Source organism: Numida meleagris, unplaced genomic scaffold (genome assembly GCF_002078875.1).
Source record: "Numida meleagris isolate 19003 breed g44 Domestic line unplaced genomic scaffold, NumMel1.0 unplaced_Scaffold398, whole genome shotgun sequence".
Taxonomy (NCBI): Eukaryota; Metazoa; Chordata; class Aves; order Galliformes; family Numididae; genus Numida; species Numida meleagris.
In genome coordinates, this window is record NW_018364619.1 from 12,987 (window position 1) to 28,156 (window position 15,170).

At 65.0% G+C, this 15,170-nt stretch overlaps 4 protein-coding genes and 1 long non-coding RNA gene across 8 annotated transcripts; 3 read left to right on the forward strand and 2 right to left on the reverse strand.

The window, feature by feature from the left end:
• The first annotated feature begins 490 nt into the window (after positions 1 to 490).
• Positions 491 to 2,284, forward strand: LOC110391540. The gene is made up of 3 exons (XR_002434093.1): positions 491 to 571; positions 999 to 1,146; positions 1,390 to 2,284. It is a non-coding gene; the product is annotated as an uncharacterized LOC110391540 (long non-coding RNA).
• Positions 2,285 to 3,604: 1,320 nt separating this feature from the next.
• On the forward strand, positions 3,605 to 5,906 carry BCAP31 (B-cell receptor associated protein 31). Of its 3 annotated transcripts, none has more exons than XM_021383431.1 (8): positions 3,605 to 3,759; positions 4,017 to 4,114; positions 4,185 to 4,285; positions 4,583 to 4,727; positions 4,795 to 4,930; positions 5,040 to 5,148; positions 5,234 to 5,334; positions 5,627 to 5,906. In XM_021383431.1, exons 2-8 carry the CDS (start codon positions 4,023 to 4,025, stop codon positions 5,663 to 5,665), a joined length of 723 nt encoding a protein of 240 aa, XP_021239106.1. In that variant the 5' UTR covers positions 3,605 to 3,759; positions 4,017 to 4,022; the 3' UTR covers positions 5,666 to 5,906. The 3 variants fall into 3 exon arrangements, with proteins under 3 accessions (XP_021239106.1, XP_021239108.1, XP_021239107.1); XM_021383433.1 differs by having other exon boundaries at positions 4,852 to 4,930; XM_021383432.1 differs by having other exon boundaries at positions 3,682 to 3,816.
• Positions 5,907 to 5,948: 42 nt separating this feature from the next.
• TAZ (tafazzin) lies at positions 5,949 to 8,254 on the reverse strand. Its single transcript, XM_021383430.1, has 11 exons — positions 8,135 to 8,254; positions 7,602 to 7,728; positions 7,399 to 7,527; positions 7,178 to 7,223; positions 7,014 to 7,099; positions 6,856 to 6,936; positions 6,731 to 6,772; positions 6,577 to 6,639; positions 6,392 to 6,444; positions 6,241 to 6,318; positions 5,949 to 6,132 (listed from the first exon to the last, which is right to left on the reverse strand). Exons 2-11 carry the CDS (start codon positions 7,696 to 7,698, stop codon positions 6,043 to 6,045), a joined length of 765 nt encoding a protein of 254 aa, XP_021239105.1. The 5' UTR covers positions 7,699 to 7,728; positions 8,135 to 8,254; the 3' UTR covers positions 5,949 to 6,042.
• Positions 8,255 to 8,268: 14 nt separating this feature from the next.
• WDR13 (WD repeat domain 13) lies at positions 8,269 to 11,730 on the forward strand. 2 transcript variants are annotated; one of them, XM_021383429.1, is made up of 9 exons: positions 8,269 to 8,514; positions 8,613 to 8,856; positions 9,574 to 9,668; positions 9,757 to 9,884; positions 9,970 to 10,277; positions 10,634 to 10,814; positions 10,889 to 11,030; positions 11,241 to 11,371; positions 11,452 to 11,730. In XM_021383429.1, exons 2-9 carry the CDS (start codon positions 8,851 to 8,853, stop codon positions 11,634 to 11,636), a joined length of 1,176 nt encoding a protein of 391 aa, XP_021239104.1. In that variant the 5' UTR covers positions 8,269 to 8,514; positions 8,613 to 8,850; the 3' UTR covers positions 11,637 to 11,730. The 2 variants fall into 2 exon arrangements, with proteins under 2 accessions (XP_021239104.1, XP_021239103.1); XM_021383428.1 differs by having other exon boundaries at positions 8,377 to 8,534.
• On the reverse strand, positions 11,693 to 13,279 carry SUV39H1 (suppressor of variegation 3-9 homolog 1; the record flags this gene model as incomplete). The annotated part of the gene is given in 4 exon segments (XM_021383434.1): positions 11,693 to 11,877; positions 12,135 to 12,264; positions 12,345 to 12,491; positions 12,623 to 13,279. Coding segments are annotated over 4 exon segments (1,074 nt in total), but the record flags the coding sequence as incomplete, so codon positions are not given.
• Between the last annotated feature and the right edge of the window lie 1,891 nt (positions 13,280 to 15,170).

Below are 15,170 nucleotides of genomic sequence, written 5' to 3' on the forward strand. Positions count from 1 at the left end.
GACTGAACAGTAATTCTGGGGTGGAATGAAGTATTCTAGCAGTTCTAAGAGAACTGATTTTTGTGGCTGTAGCCGCAAGGATCTTGCTCTGTAGAGAGAGCTGACCTTGGTAGTTTATCTCGATCTTGCACAGACTTGTTTTGCAAGCAGCCGTTCCACTTGTATTGTGCGCTGGCCACGTGGGTACAGCGTGCGATGGAACCAACCCTGCAGAGCCCGCGCAGAATCAAAGCGGGGGAGAGGCCGAGTGCCCCTCGCAGCGGGGGCCGCCCTGCTGGCACTGCCTGTCGCATCCACCGCCACCATGTTCCTTCCCTCTTGTTTTGGTTGTTTGCCACCTCTCAAGGGTCGGAGAGTAACAGTGCACTTGTTTAGGGAGGTTCTGCTTCCCTCTTATGGGGGTTATCAAAAATGCATGCCTGTGTGTGTGAGGGTGTGGTTGTTGAGCAGAACTCGTAATCCTCTGCGCTGCTCTGAGTGCACGGTTTGCTTGTCAGTGCTCGTGAGCCGCCAGGTCCAAACGTACCCGAAACATTTGACTGAGACTCCAACCCTGCCGGGAGCTGCGGAGGTAACAGTGTTAACCCCCAACAGAGCTCTAATCCTAACCCTTAACCTGACACTGAATCATCTGTAACTCCAAATGTAGCAATAAAAATCATGCTAAAATTTCTTAGTAAAAGTAACCTTAACACTAATTATAATAAAAAAATAGTAACAGTAACTGTAATCTTAACCTTAAAAGTAACATCAATCATAGCCCTAATGAGCCTAAAATAATTCTAATAGGCCTCACCCTAAAAATCCCCTGAAAATGATTCAGAGACGTCGTCGTAACAGTAACGCAGGCAGTGACCTCAGTCCTGAGGTAACGCCAACCTCGCTGCTGACGGAACGCTGCTCGCCGTCGTAACGGCCCCAAGGATTCCGGTAGCGCAGAACAGGCGCTGCCCGGCGCGTCCTGGGCCGTCCCTTCAACCCCGCGTTGCGTTCCACAGGTGGCGGCGGAGCAACGCGTCGCTCCTGGGCGTTACGAGAACGGCAGGGATGGTTCATGGCTCTTCATGAGAACAGCAAGGAACGAAAAGATGCGTTTCCTGGAGTGCCGAGGAGCCCAGCTCTGCTGTCGTTGCATTGATCCGGAAGGTAAAGGCTATGTATGCACACAAACATCCACTCATGGCGCAGTGCGGCGTGCTCTGTTGCTCCCAGAGATCCTTGCTGCTCTTTGAGGTCCTGCTGGCTCTGTGTCGGTCTTCCCTCGCGCTGCCCTTGCTTTCCCTGGGTTCTCCTTACTTTGTCCTGCCTTCCTCTTCGCCTTCTTCAACATGTCTCAAGTGCTGCACTTCAGGATTCAATATTAATGAGGAAAATACTTCCATTCTACAGGAGAGTTATCTGGCTGTGTTGTATTGTGTCACTTCATGCCTTGGATCTCACTCTGGGGCGCTGAGGTGTAGAAGCCGACTGCGTTTGTGGGGCTCATCGAATGGGCGGCGATTCCCTTGGGGTCTGAGTGCTGGGGCCAGAGGCCTGGCCTTGACCCCAAACCTAACCCTGATGAACCTAACTCTAAAACCTTCGCCCCAAATCTAATGAGCCCCAAACCCCAAAAATAATGCTAATCGTAACCCTAACAGCTCTAAGGACAACTGTACAAACCTTCCAAAATAACTCCAACCCTACCCCTCAGCCACGTACTAAAAACGTCTCTAACCTTCAAAGCAATACCAAAAAGAATCCTGGAAATTCACTGTTAAATAACCCTAACCTGAATCTCTTTCTTAAAAAGTACCCCTTAAATGCAGCCATAATCTTAATCCTGAAAACTCAAAGCTCACTTTGGGACACCGTGCTGTCTGACCCTACAGAGATGCTGTAACACACCAGCATCAAGCAACGCTTTGCATGTAAACATTTAATGCTTACGGGGGGGGCTCTGGCTTGCGTCGCTTACAACTTGGCGTACATTGAATTACCAGCATTTCTCACTAAGCCATGTCCCTCAGCTGTGTTCAACTCGTTTCAGCACCGCTCTTTAGGCCCTGCTGTCCAGCTAGTTCCTCACCCAGCAGAGAGCGCACCTGCCCAAGCCACCAGCTGCCATCTCCTCCTGCAGAATCCTGTGGGAGATGATGTCAAAGGCTTAGCCTTGCTTACCAGGTTGGGGCAGAGTTGCTCTGACTCCTCTCCATTTCGTGGTTTCCTCGCTCGGTGGCACGTGCTCTGTCCAGCTGTCGGCTGTCCTGTTTCTGTCCCCTCCTGGCTCCTTGCACCTCCCCAGTCCCTAGCTGGCAGGACCGGACACGAAGCTGAAACGTCCTTGGCTCTGTACGGCGCCGCTCAGCAAGAACTGACATCGGCGCCACTCCTATGTTTTTTTTTTTTTTTTCTGAAAGCTAAAACACAGCATCATACCAGCCACTGAAGGAAACCAACTCTGTCTCAGCTGTGACAATTCAAGAAAGAATAGTCAGAGGCCACGCTGCAGAACAAGACAGAAGACCTGAGAAAGGAATGCTGAGAGCGAAGGACACCTCCAGCGGAGAAACACAAAAAGCCCAGCGAGCTGCGTGCTCGCCCATTGAGAACGATCATGACTGGAGGAAGAGCGCGGGGCTGGGAGCAGCTCCCGACTCTGGGTAAGCGCCTGCGTGCACAGGCGTCGCCGCCTGGAGGGCTTATCGCGACCAAGTTTGGCGGATTCGCCGCGCAGAGTGGTCAGAATGCAGACACGTCGCTTCCGCATGTCTGCGCGCATGCGTTCTGCTGCCTGCGGCGCCAAATACCATAGGCAGTGGCAGTTCTGTGGATTGGCCACACGGCAGCAGCGGAGACTGCGGAAATAACTTCTTGAATGGGATTGATGCGGTCCCGCCGCATTGAGGGTTACTGAGGTCCCCGGCGCTCTGTTCAGTGCGGTGTGGCCCTGCCACGCTCCTCCTAGAGCTTCCTGGGCCCCCCCAGGGCACCCTAGGTTGTACTGAGAACCTCTGGGAGCCCTCTGTGGTGCCATCACGCGCCGTGAATGTGTTTGCTGCCCATATCTCTCTGAGCACCCAGCAGCCGGTCAGCGAAGTGGGGTGCTGGGGCACTGTGGGAATGTGCTGCGTACAGCGCATAGTTGTGCTGCATACAGGAAGGAAGAGGCACGCACCGAAAATGGTGTTCTTTTTCCCCATAGCGATAGCACGGGGTGCATTTTGCTGCTCATTTCATGTCTTTTCTGCCTGGTTTCTGCTTCTCCTGTGCAGCCCTACTGAGCCCAAGGAATTACCACGGACTGGCGGCACAGAATGGGTAGAGCGAAGAGACACCAATTCCGCGTACGAGGGTGCATTCTTGTTAATACTTGGAGGACCAAACAGCATAGAGATTGGCGGACCGCCTACACAGAGCGGTTAGAACGATCGGAGACCGTTTCCGTGTTTTCTTGCGCATGCGCGCTAGCGTTTGGTGGCCCAAACACCATAGATGCCGGCGGACTGGCAGTGCGGAGCGGCTCTATGCAAATCCACCGCGGCGCTTAACCAATCAGTGGTCGGTAGGGTTGTACGCATGTGTGAAGAAACGCGGAAGTGGGACTGGCGCCTGCAGTTCCTCCTTCTAACCTGCAGGGGGCAGAAGAGAAACGAGCAGTGCTGAAGCACCTCCGGCAACACTGCACTGATTGGTCGCCAGCCCTGCCGTGGGCGGGCACTTCCGGCGGGCAGCTTCCTTTATCCGTCCGAGGGGCGGCGGGGAAGCGGCTGTTGCGGAGTGAGGCGGGGCCGGGCGGATCCGGGGGGGTGGAGGAGGGGGTTCAGAGAGAGAGAGGTATGGGGGTCCTGGGGCGGTTATTGGGGTGCTCGCGGGGTCTTAAGGGAATTTGGGTGCCGTGAGTGTTCGTAAGGGAGCTGTCGGGGCCCTGCGCAAGGTCCTGGGGAGGGTTATTGGGGTCCTGGGGGGGGATCCCAGGGGGAATTATTGGGGTTCCGGGGGGTCCTATTCACCCTTCCCCCCCCTCCCCCCCCCAGGACGCCATGAGCCTGCAGTGGACGGTTGTCGCCACCTTCCTCTACGCAGAGGTCTTCCTCGTCCTCCTGCTCTGTGTCCCCTTCGTGTCCCCCACCAGGTGAGCGGTTTGGGGAGAGGGTTGTCCCTGGAGCCGGGAGTCCCCTAACTCCCCCCCCACACACCAAAAGATGGCAGAAGATCTTCAAGTCGCGCCTGGTGGGGCTGGCGGTGGCCTACGGCAACACGGCCTTCGTGGTGCTCATCGTCATCCTCGTGCTGCTGCTGCTGGGTGCGGCTCCACATCCTCTGTAACTTCTCCATAACCCCCCCCCCCAACCATTTCATAATTGTCCCGTACGCCTCCACGTGTTCCTATAACCCCTATAAAGCCCCAAGTCCTTATAATCCCCAGAGCCCCCCGTAACTCCACCCCCCTTCCCCAGGCGGGCAGCACTACCCCAGAGCTGTGGTGACCCCTCAGCTCCCCTGGGACCGCCCAGCACCCCAAGGACCCCATCGCGCTGTTTATAGAGTCCCCATAACCCCTGTGTAAACCCCTGACGTCCCTGTAACCCCCCCCCTCCAGATGCCTACAGGGAGACCCGTAAGTACGGTGCCTCTGAGCGGGCAGCGCTCCCCACCACCCCGGGGGCTCTGGAGCACTTCCACATGCGGCTGTTCCGTGCCCAGCGCAACCTCTACTTGGCTGGCTTTGCTCTGCTGCTCTCCTTGTGAGTACGGGGGAAGGAGCGGGGGCCTGAGGGGGTGGCACGGCCCTACTGACACCCCCGTTTGCAGCCTGCTGCGCCGCTTGGTCACCCTGATCTCGCAGCAAGCGCTGCTTGGGGCCTCCAGCCAAGCGTTTCGAAAGCAGGCAGAGGGGGCGAGCCAGGCGGCACGGCGCTACATGGAGGACAACGAGGCATTGCGCAAGGTAAAATGGGGAGGGCGCTTTGTGGGGGGGTCCTGGATGATATACTGGAGCTGTGGGGAGGTTCTAAGGCAGTTACTGGGGTTCTGACCCCCTCCATCCTGTCCCGCAGCAACTGCAGGAGGCGGGAGAGGACACAGCACCTCCGAGCCGGGCTGAGAATGAGAGCCTGAAGGCGAAAGTGGAGAAACTGAAGGAGGAGCTGGCAGCCAGCAAGCGCAGTAAGGGCAGAACAATGGGGGGGGAAGAGGGGGGCAGGGTGGGGAGAGCAGGGGGGGCTCTATGGGGTGACCTCCCTGCCCGCAGCTCTGGAGAAGGCGGAGAACGAGGTGCAGGCCATGCGGCGGCAGGCAGAGGGGCTGACGCGGGAGTACGACCGGCTCCTGGAGCAGCATGCACGGCTGCAGGTACTGGGAGCACTGGGAAAGGAACCGGGACATAACTGGGATAGACTGGGGGTACTTGCTGCAGGGTTGGGGTCACAGGGGAGGCATCAGGGTACAATAGGAGAGGGTCTGGGAGCACTGAGAGCAGAACAGACGGGGCATCGGGGGAAAACGAGTTACTGGGAGAAGGACTGAGAAGACCAGGAGAGGGACTGGGACGGGGGGGGCAGTGGGAGATGGATGGGGTAGACTGGTAGCGCTGTGGGGGCACAGAGGCCGTTCTGCTTAACCCCCTGCCCCCCACCCCTGCCAGGCAGCCCACGATGGCCCCCGAGACAAAAAGGAGGAGTGATGGGGCCGCCTCCCGCCGGGACCACACCGCATCCACTGGGACTGGGCTTTTCAGGCACGGATCACTCCACCGCAAGCCGCTGTGGGACCGCAGTTCCGTTACAGGGTGACAGGGGTGGGGGCTGAGCCCCATGGTGTGGCTTTGGCCCCATATGGGGGCTTCAAGCCCCATTTTGGGCGTCTGCCCCTCCCCCCCTTTCTCACCCCATAGTTCAAACTCCAATAAAGGTTTGGGATCGGGAGCAGCATCCCCACATCTATGGGACTGAGAGGGACACAAGGGGGAGGGGGTGCAGAGCTCCACCACCTTTATTGGCACCGTGCACTGTTTGGGGAGGGAGGGGGGCAGCCCCACAAGCTGTGGTGCTGCCCCACAAGTTACGTGGTCGGGTGTAAGGTCCGTGCTTGACTCCGCAGTGCCTCAAATTCGCATTGCACAAAATCTGTCAGCGCTTTCCGCATCTCCACCTAGGGGGTGAGGTATGGAGCCAGACCCACAGAGCCCCCCGCTGCTGCCCCCCCCCCACTCCCCCCCATCAGGGGGGCAGAGCAGCCCATTACCCCACGACCACTCACTGTGGAGGTGCCTTCAGCCTTCAGCCGCTCCAAGAGGGGTCGGACACTGAAGGGTCGCCCCACAACCACTGTGATCCGCTGTGGGACAGTGTCAGTGCCCCACAGACACCCCCCAACGTTTTTTTGTGTCCCTCCCCCCGAGATAACTCACCTTTCCCACACGGGGCACGTAGGGGGGGGCATTGGGCAGCACATCATTCATGCCTGGAACAATGGGGCGGGCACTGTCCAACACCAAGGCTTGGCCCCATAGCAGGGCCAGCCCCGCAGCAAGCCCTGACCCCTCTCCCTTCCCCCACCCCCCCAAAAGAATGAGACCAATGAATCTCCACTCACCGCCATGCCACAGGGGCAGGACAATGGGGTCCAGGCGGCACTCAGCCAGGAGACGCCCGATGCCTGGGAGGGGTACAGGGGATGCGTGGGGAACTGTGAGGTACAGAGAGGAAGATGTGGGGCACGCAGGGGATGATGGGCACAGGGGTCTCACCCCACTTGAAGCGCACAAACTCCTGCCCCATGTTCACTTTGCCTATGGAAAAGGTAGCACAGGGAGGGAGTTAGCAGGGGACCCTTGAGTCTCACCCGCCCCATAGACCCCAGTGCCCCCCGTACCCTCGGGGAAGACGTGCACCCAGTCTCCCTGATTGAGTTTCTCCAGGACAAAGTCCATCCCACGCTGGTAGACGCCGTCCCCTGCAGAGATCAGAGCCCCCCCAGGATGAACTGAGCCCTCCCAGTTTCGCCCGCTTCCTTCCAGTAACGCCCCTCACCACGGCACACGGGGACGCAGCGCCCCAAGCTGAAGAAGCGTGAGTGCAGCTCTCGGGTGAAGCAGATGTCTGCGGCGGTGGGGGTCCTGGGGTGGTCCACAGCATGAGGGGGGGCAGCGGGGAGCCTCGTCTGTCCCCCACCACACCCTGGATCTCCCCCTCACCATCGCATTTTGTGCAGGCTCCAAATGTGGCGCAGCTTCAGGGAGCCTGGGGGTGGCAAAAGGGCACAGAGACAATGAGATGCCCCCGCACCCACGGGACCGCCCGAGCAGTCCCAGCAACCCCACCCCAGCGCCTGCAGGCCCTCCCCAGCCGCACGGGAACCCCGTCGGCACCCCACGTACCCCCGGCCCCCACTGAGCCCCCCCCCAGCCCCACGCACCCCACAGGTGCGGGTCATCCATGCAGGACTGATGATTGGAGACGGTGAGGAGGGGGGTGCGCGGCCCCCGCCGCTCCACCAGTTCGTGCAGCACTTCAGCGTTGTGCACCCGCAGGCGGTTCAGGTACCCTGCGGCGGGGGCACGCTCAGGTTCCCGCTGCCCGGGCGCCGCGGGGCGGGCTCCCGAGCGGCGGGGCACTCACGTGTCCAGAGGCAGCTGTAGGTGCCCACCAGGCCCAGCACCAGGCGGCTGCAGAGCGGAGGCCCGGCGGGGAACGGCCACCTCACGGCCAGAGGCATGGCGCCATGGCGGGGCTGGGGGGACGAAGGCTGCGCCCCCAGGCAGCAGATACCCCCGGGTGACCCCAAGGAGCCCTGCCTGCCCCCGGGGACCCCGCGTGCCACCGCTGCCCCCCAGGCGACCCCCAAATACCCGCAAACCGCCCTCGCTGCCCCCCGGGTGACCCCGAATGCCCCCCGGGAAACCCCAGAGCCCCGTTGTCCCCCAGGTGACAGCGAATGCCCCCCGAGAAACCCCGCAGAGCCCCACTGCCCCCAGGTGACAGCGAATGCACCCAAACCGCCCCTCAATTAACCCCTATGGGCCCCCAGTTGCCCGTTTCCACCCGCGTTATCCCCCAATTTCCTCCCGTTCCCTCCTACTGCCCTCCACTGACCCCTCACCGCCCCCTAATTCCTCCCGTCGCTCCCCACTGCCCCGCTCCGCCCCACAGACCCCGCCGCCCGCGCTGCGCGTTCCGCTGCCGCAAAGCGCTGCCGTCTGTCGTAAAGGCGGGGGGGGCCGCGCAGAGAGGCGAGAAACCGTAAAGGGAGGCGCGGGGGGGGCTGAAGAAGCGCGACCGGGAGGGGCGGGACGGTGAGAACCAATGACCGCGCCGCTTACCGCAGGGCCGCGGCCCAGCCCCGCCTCCTCCTCTTCCCCTCTCCTATTGGCTGGGAGGCGAAGCCCCGCCCCTTGCTCCGTCGCCGGGGCGACGCGCGGAGCCATTTTGGCGTTGAGGCGGCGGCGGGCGGCGGCCGCGCGCAGCGGTGGAGCGGGACGGGCAGGCCCCGGGCGCGGCCTCCGCCGCCGCCATGGCCGCCGTGTGGCAGCAGGTGCTGGCGGTGGACGCGCGGTGAGGCCCGGGGATCGCGGCGCGCCGCGCGGGGGTCCCGGTCGTCGGCGCGCGGTGTGACGGGCCCCCCTCCCGCAGGTACGCGGCGTACCGCACCCCGCGCTGCCCGCAGTTCCGCACGCAGTACGTGCGGCGCCGGAGCCAGCTGCTGCGGGAGCAGGCGCAGGGCGGGACGCTGGAGGGCGGCACCCGGCGCTGGTACCTGCGGCTGCGGGCGCGGCTCCTGGCGCAGCGCTACGGGGCGCTGTCCGAGGCCGGCAGCTGCCGGGCGCACAGCGGCAGCGCGCTGAGGGCGAGCAGGACCACGCTGGACCGCATGGAGGTGCGGGGCACCGCGAGGCGCGGCGTGACCGGGGACCTGGCACCCGGTGGGGGGGGGGGATTTGGGGCGCTGTGAGACCCCCGGGGAGGACCCGTGGTTCCTGTGCCCCTGCCCGGGTCCCCGTGACGCATTTTGGAGGCACGGGGGGTCTCGGTCTCTTCCCGGTGCCGCTGTCACCAATTCTGGGGGCAGCCCGGGATGCAGCCTCCCTCCTGCTGTCACTTAACGCGTGCTGGGCGACGATCGGGGTCACAGCGTCGGCCCTTGGGCCCCCGTAACCTGTTCTGGGGAGGCTTTGGGGTCACTGTGTGTCTCCTGGGGTCCCTGTAACCTGCTCGGGGTGCTGGTGGGGAATCTGGGGTCGCAGCGCCCATCCCGGGTTCCCATAACCCGTTTGGGGGATATCTGGGGTCCCAGCATCCCGCCTGTGGTCCCTGTAACGCGCTCAGGGGGGGATCTAGACTGGCATCAGCTGGTTCGGCACCACTGTAGCTCATCTGGGGGGCACTGGAGGTCACAGTGCCCATCCCGGTGTCCCTGTAACCCTGTCACTGGGGGGACAGCGTCCCTCCCTGGGTCCCTGTAACCCACCTGGGGAGCGTTTGGGCTCGCAGCGTGTACCCTGAGGGCTGTGCAACCCATCGGGGGGGGGGTTCTGGGGTCGCTGTACTGATCTTGGATACAAGAGCCCCACCCCACCCCGATTCTCCCCCCCAGGACTTCGAGGAGGACCCGCGCGCGCCCCGTGGCCACCGGCGTTCCCTCAGCCGCGGTTCCCACCCTGGAGTCCCCCGGGGGAGCACTGACGAGCGGTGAGCTCTGCGGGAGGCTCGGGGATTTGTTTGGTTTTTTTTTTTTGTGGTGGGAGGGGGAGTCCACGTGCCGACACCCGCCCCACAGCCCCCCCGGCGTCGTGCCAACGCCGCTGGCGGAGGCGAGCCGAGCCATGGCCGGCGACACGACGCTGAGTGAGAACTACGCCTTCGCCGGCGTCTACCACGTCTTCGACCAGCACATGGACAGCGCCGGTAACCGGGGGCCCCGCAAATGCTGGGGACGCGGTGCTGGGGGTCTCCGGGGTGGCGGGCGGCGCGGCGCTGACGCTGTTTGCAGTGCCCAAGGTGCAGTTTGCTCACGACGACCGTCACCTGCTGGCCTGCTGCTCGCTGGACGGCACCATCTCGGTGTGCCGCCTGGCGCCGGGGCCGCCGGCCGTGCTGCGGGTGCTGCGGGGCCACGAGGGCGGCGTGGCCGACTTCGCGTGGTCGCTGTCCAACGACGTGCTGGTGTCCGCCTCGCTGGACGGCACGCTGCGCCTCTGGGCGCCCAACGACGGCCGCTGCATCCGCCGCGTGCCCGACCCGGACGGCGCCGCGCTGCTGTGCTGCGCCTTCCAGCCGCTCAACAACAACCTCACCGTGGTGAGTGGCCCCGTGTGCGCCGCATCACCGTCACCTGGCGCTGTCGCTGCATCCCGTTGCTGTCACCGTGACCCCTCGTCATGTCCGTCCCCACCGCCGCGCTGTCACCGTGTCCCATCAGCGCGTCCCGTCATCGCATCCCGTCATCGCATCCCGTCCCTATCCCTGCATTCCCTCACGCGGTGCCCATCCCCGTGTCCGTGCCCCGGCGCTGCATCCCCACGCCCCGTCCCGTCCCCACATCTTTGTGCCGCGTCCCCCTTACTGTGTCCTGCCGTGCCCCGTCGCAGCACCCCCTCCTGTGTCACCACGTCCTGTCCCTGTTACCGGCGCTCATCCCGGTGTCCCTCCCGCAGGTGGGCAGCGCGCGGCACATGGTGCGCGTCGTGAACATCTCGACGGGGAAGGCGGCACGCGGCGGCGCGGGGCGGCTGCCGGGCCGGGTGCTGGCACTGTGCTTTGATGCCCCCGGCCGCGTGCTCTGGGCCGGCGACGACCGTGGCTCCATCTCCTCCTTCCTCTGCGACCCCGGCACCGGTACGTGGGGCGGCGCCGTGGGGCGGCGCCGTGGGGCGGAGCGGAGCCCTCCTCACCGTGTCCCCCTCCCTCAGGGCGCCTGACCAAGGCCTCGCGCGTGGTGGTGCAGGCGGGCGGCTCCATCACCTCGCTGTCAGCGCGCGCCTGGGCCAGCCGCGAGGCGCCCGACCCCTCCCTGCTGGTCAACGCCTGCCCCGACCGCCTGCTGCTCTTCCGGTGGGACGGCGCGTTCGGGGCAGCAGTCGCCCCTGAGAGCGGGGGTGCGGGGAGGGGGGATGTCCCAGCGGGCTGGGGAGGTGCCCGTGGGGTCCCGCGGGGCTGGGACAGGGCGTCCCGGGAAGGGCCGGGGAAGGCTACGGGGCCGGGAGGGGAGACGCGTGGGGTGCGCGGGGCCAGGCCGGCGGGGCTGACCTCGTCCCTCTGCAGCGTGGTGGAGGAGGAGGGCTCAGGAGCGCCGGGGCTGCGCTTACGCCGCAGCTTCCCCACGCGGCACCGGGAGCAACCGCTGCGCAGCTGCTTCTGCCCGCTCATGTCCTTCCGCCAGGGCGCCTGCGTAGGTGCGTGCCGGGCAGCAGGGCGGGGGGGGCGCAGCCGTGGGGCCGCCCCCGACGCCGTTCTCCCCCCTCTCCACCCCCAGTGACGGGCAGCGAGGACGCCTGCGTGCACTTCTTCGATGTGGGCCGCTCAGCCCGCGCCACCGTCAACACGCTGCAGGGCCACGGCCACGCCGTGCTGGCCGTCGCCTTCAACTGCGACGAGAGCCTGCTGGCCTCCAGCGACGCGGCCGGCACCGTCATCGTCTGGCGCCGCCAGCACGCGTGACGTGTCCCCCCCTCTCTGTTCCCCCCCCCTCCCATGGTATGGCACAGACCCCCTGCTGCGTTCAACACGTGTGTTTGCAAGGCCCTGGCGTGAATTTGGGGTCAGAAGAGGTACTTGCGGCAGGCAGCGGCCCCACACTTGCACTCGATGCGGCCCCGGGAGCGGGGGGAGCCGCTCAGCCCCCCCCCAGCCAGTCCGAAGTTGGAGTCCATGCGGGTGCTCTCCGCGTCCACTGGGTCCACTGTGGGGAGAGGGAGGGCAATAAGAGAAGGGTGCGCTCCAGCTTCCCCCCGCAGCCCTTAGAGCGGCGGCGTGGAGCGGGGACAGGCGCTGCGGGGCAGGAGGCTGTGCCGTGGGGCCGGGACGGACCTCGGGGTCGTGGGACCCCCCCCACACACACACACACACACCCCAGGGGACGGCGGGACCCGGCGTGGGTTTGGGCCGGGCGTCACGGGGCCAGGGCGGGAGGGGGAGGCCCGCGGCGTGGGTGCGCACCGTGCATGTTGTAGTCGAAGGTGAGCTCCTCGCCGGCGCGGATGGGGCGGGTGGCGAAGAGGGCGATGCGCGGCAGGCGCTCGTCCAGGTTCTCGATGAAGACGTTGTACACCTGCAGGTTGGGGTCGCACTGCGGGGGCGGGGAGGGGTCAGGGGGAGCCCCGGGAGCCCCGGCCGCTCCTCGGGGCGGGGGGAGCCGGCCCCACTCACGCTGTGGTTGACGAAGTGGGAGATGTTGCCGTAGTGAGCGGCGTCCACGGTGTAGACGTCCTCCACGTAGTCCAGGTCGAAGAGGTAGGTGGCTCCCTGCCGGTCGTACACCTGCCCGCGGCGCTCCGCCTCCTCCGAGGTGATGATCTGCGGGGATGCGGCCCCACAGCCCCATAACCCCACGGCTCCACGGCCCCACAGCCCCACAGCCCCGCGGCTCTGCTGCCAGCTGCCCCGCACCCGTCCCCGTCCCCGTCCCCATCTCCGGCCGCACTCACCTCCCCCACGTACTCCATGACGAAGCTGTTCTTGCGGATGCGCTCCAGCGTGCGCACGCCCCAGCCGCGCCCGTTGCCGGTGCGGAAGATGCAGAGGTCGTAGCGGATCCCCTTCTGCACCACGCGGTTGGGGCAGTCGGCGCCGCAGCGGCAGCGCGAGTTGCACTCGTAGATGGGCAGCCCGGCCCGGATGCGCACCTGCCCCGCCTCGTTGTAGGCGAACTTGTTGCGCGAGGCGCCGGGGCAGCAGCCGCCCGCCGACTCCGCCAAGCAGTCGCTGCACTCGCAGCCCACGGCCACCGGCGTCAGCTGGATGCCGGCCCCCACTTTGTACTCGTTGATGTAGACGAAGTCCCGGGGGGGGCCGTGCAAGTCCACCTCGTTCTCCACGGCGATGCGGCCGCGGTGGCTGCGGGTGTTGTTCAGGTGCCGCTCCCAGCGCCGCAGCGCCCGCCGCTGCTCCGCCTTCTGCACCAGGTAGGACGAGGCGCGGGCGGGCAGCCCCCGCGGGCCGGGCCGCACCGGGCCCCCCGGGGCGCGCGCCAGGTCCTGGTGCAGCTGCTTCAGCAGCCCCCGGCAGCGCAGGTTCTTGCGGGGCTCCCAGGTGTTGGCGCTGTCGGGGTACCCCCGCCACTTCACCAGGTAGAACTCCTCGCCCTGGGGGGGGGGGGAAGGGCCGTGGGCACAGCTGGGTTTGCGGGCCCCCAGTGGGCCCCCCCACCCCGGGGCCCCTACAACCCATTTCTCCCATTTCTAGAGAGGATTGGGGGTCTCACCCTCCTGGGGCCCCCAGAAGCCACCTGGGAGGAGGGGGGAAGGCGGGGGGGGTAGATCTGGGCGTAGTGCCCCTGTAACCCATTGCTGAGGGTCTGCCCTGCGATCCCTGTAACCCATCCTGGTGTGGATTTGGGGTCCCAGTGCCCCCCTTGGTTCCCCTGCAGTTGACGTTGGTGTGGATTTGGGGTCACCGAACTCCTCCTGGTGCTGCCGCAGCCCACGCTGGGGAGGACTTCAGGCCCCAGCGTCCGTCCCGGGGTCTGGGAGGATTTGGGGTCACAGCGCCCGTCCTGGAGCCTCCATAACCCATTTACGGGGACATCAGGGGTCAGAGCACCCATCCTGGAGCCTCCATAACCCGTTTACGGGGACATCAGGGGTCAGAGCACCCATCCTGAGACCCTCTAACCCAATCTGAGGGGGATCTGGGCTCTGTGTCCCTCCTGGAGCCCCTGTAACCCATTCTGGGGGTGGGCTTTGGGTCTCAGTGTCCCTCCACAAACCCTATAACCCATTTTGTGGAGTAGTTGGGGGGCACAGCACCTGTCCAGGTGACCCTATAAGCCTTTTTTTTTGGGGGGGGCGATCTGAGGGCACAGGGTGTCTCTGGGAACCTCTGTATCCATCTGGGGGGGCTCTGGGGTCCCCATGTCTGTCCCTGGGTCCCTGCCACTCGTTCTGAGGGGACCTTGGGTCGCAGCGACCCTCCTAGGTCCCCCATCCCCCCTCCAGGGCACGGTCGGGGTCCCGGCGCGTCTCCTGACATCACTCCTCCTGCGGGGGGGGACCCGGGCTCGGAGCTTCCCTCCCCGCACCCCGGAACCCGCGGGTCCCCGCGTCCCTCCCAGCGCCCTGGGGACCCGTTCCGGGGGCGGGCGGGGGTCCCGGCGTCCTCCGCAGGAGCACGCTGCTGTCACAGTGCTCACCCCCGCCGCTCTGGGGGTGCCCCGGGGTCCCCGGAACCCGCCCTGGGGGATCCCCCCCCCCCCCCCCCCCCCCCCCCCCCCCCCCCCCCCCCCCCCCCCCCCTTTTTTTTTTTTTTTTTTTTTTTTTCCGCTTCCGCCCGACAGGCAGCGCGCGGAGGGGCGGGGCCACGCCCCCTTTCTCACCGCCCCCTCTCCTCCAGAACCGCGCGCTGATTGGCTCTTCGCCCTACTTCATTTACATCTTTCCCATCGGCCCCAGTGGCGGGCGGATTTGTCCCCAAAACGCCTTTTTTCTCCTCGTTTTCCAAATTCTCTCGCTCCGCAGCGCTGTCCGTAGCGGGGACCGCCCTGAGTGTTCCGTGCCGCCGTTAAAGAGCCGCTCCTCGCGGGCGCCGCAACCGCAATGCGTCCCCTCAGCGCCGCGCGGCGCGTTCCGGGAGCCCCTCACAGCGCGGGGGGCCGCGTTAATCAGCGCTCATCCCCTTTCACTGCCGCGTTAATCAGCGCTCATCCCCTTTCACTGCCGCGTTTATCAGCGCTCATCCTCTTTAATTGCCGCGGTTATCAGCGCTCATCGCCTTTAATTCCTGCTCATCAGCGCCAGGCAGTGAGTGCGGAGGCCGCGCGGCGTCCGTTATTTATCGGTTTTCGCAGCACTCGCTACGGGTTAACCGCTCCGCGCCGGGCCGGGAGGCCGCGCGTCCTCCTTCGTTCCTCCTCAGCTCCAACGAACGACGCCTCATCCCCGCCAAAACGCTCATTAGCGGGGACTGCCGTAATAATTCATCGCTCATTTGCCGCTGTTTATTCCGAACTGGGGGGAAGGGCGGGGGGGCAAAGCGGCG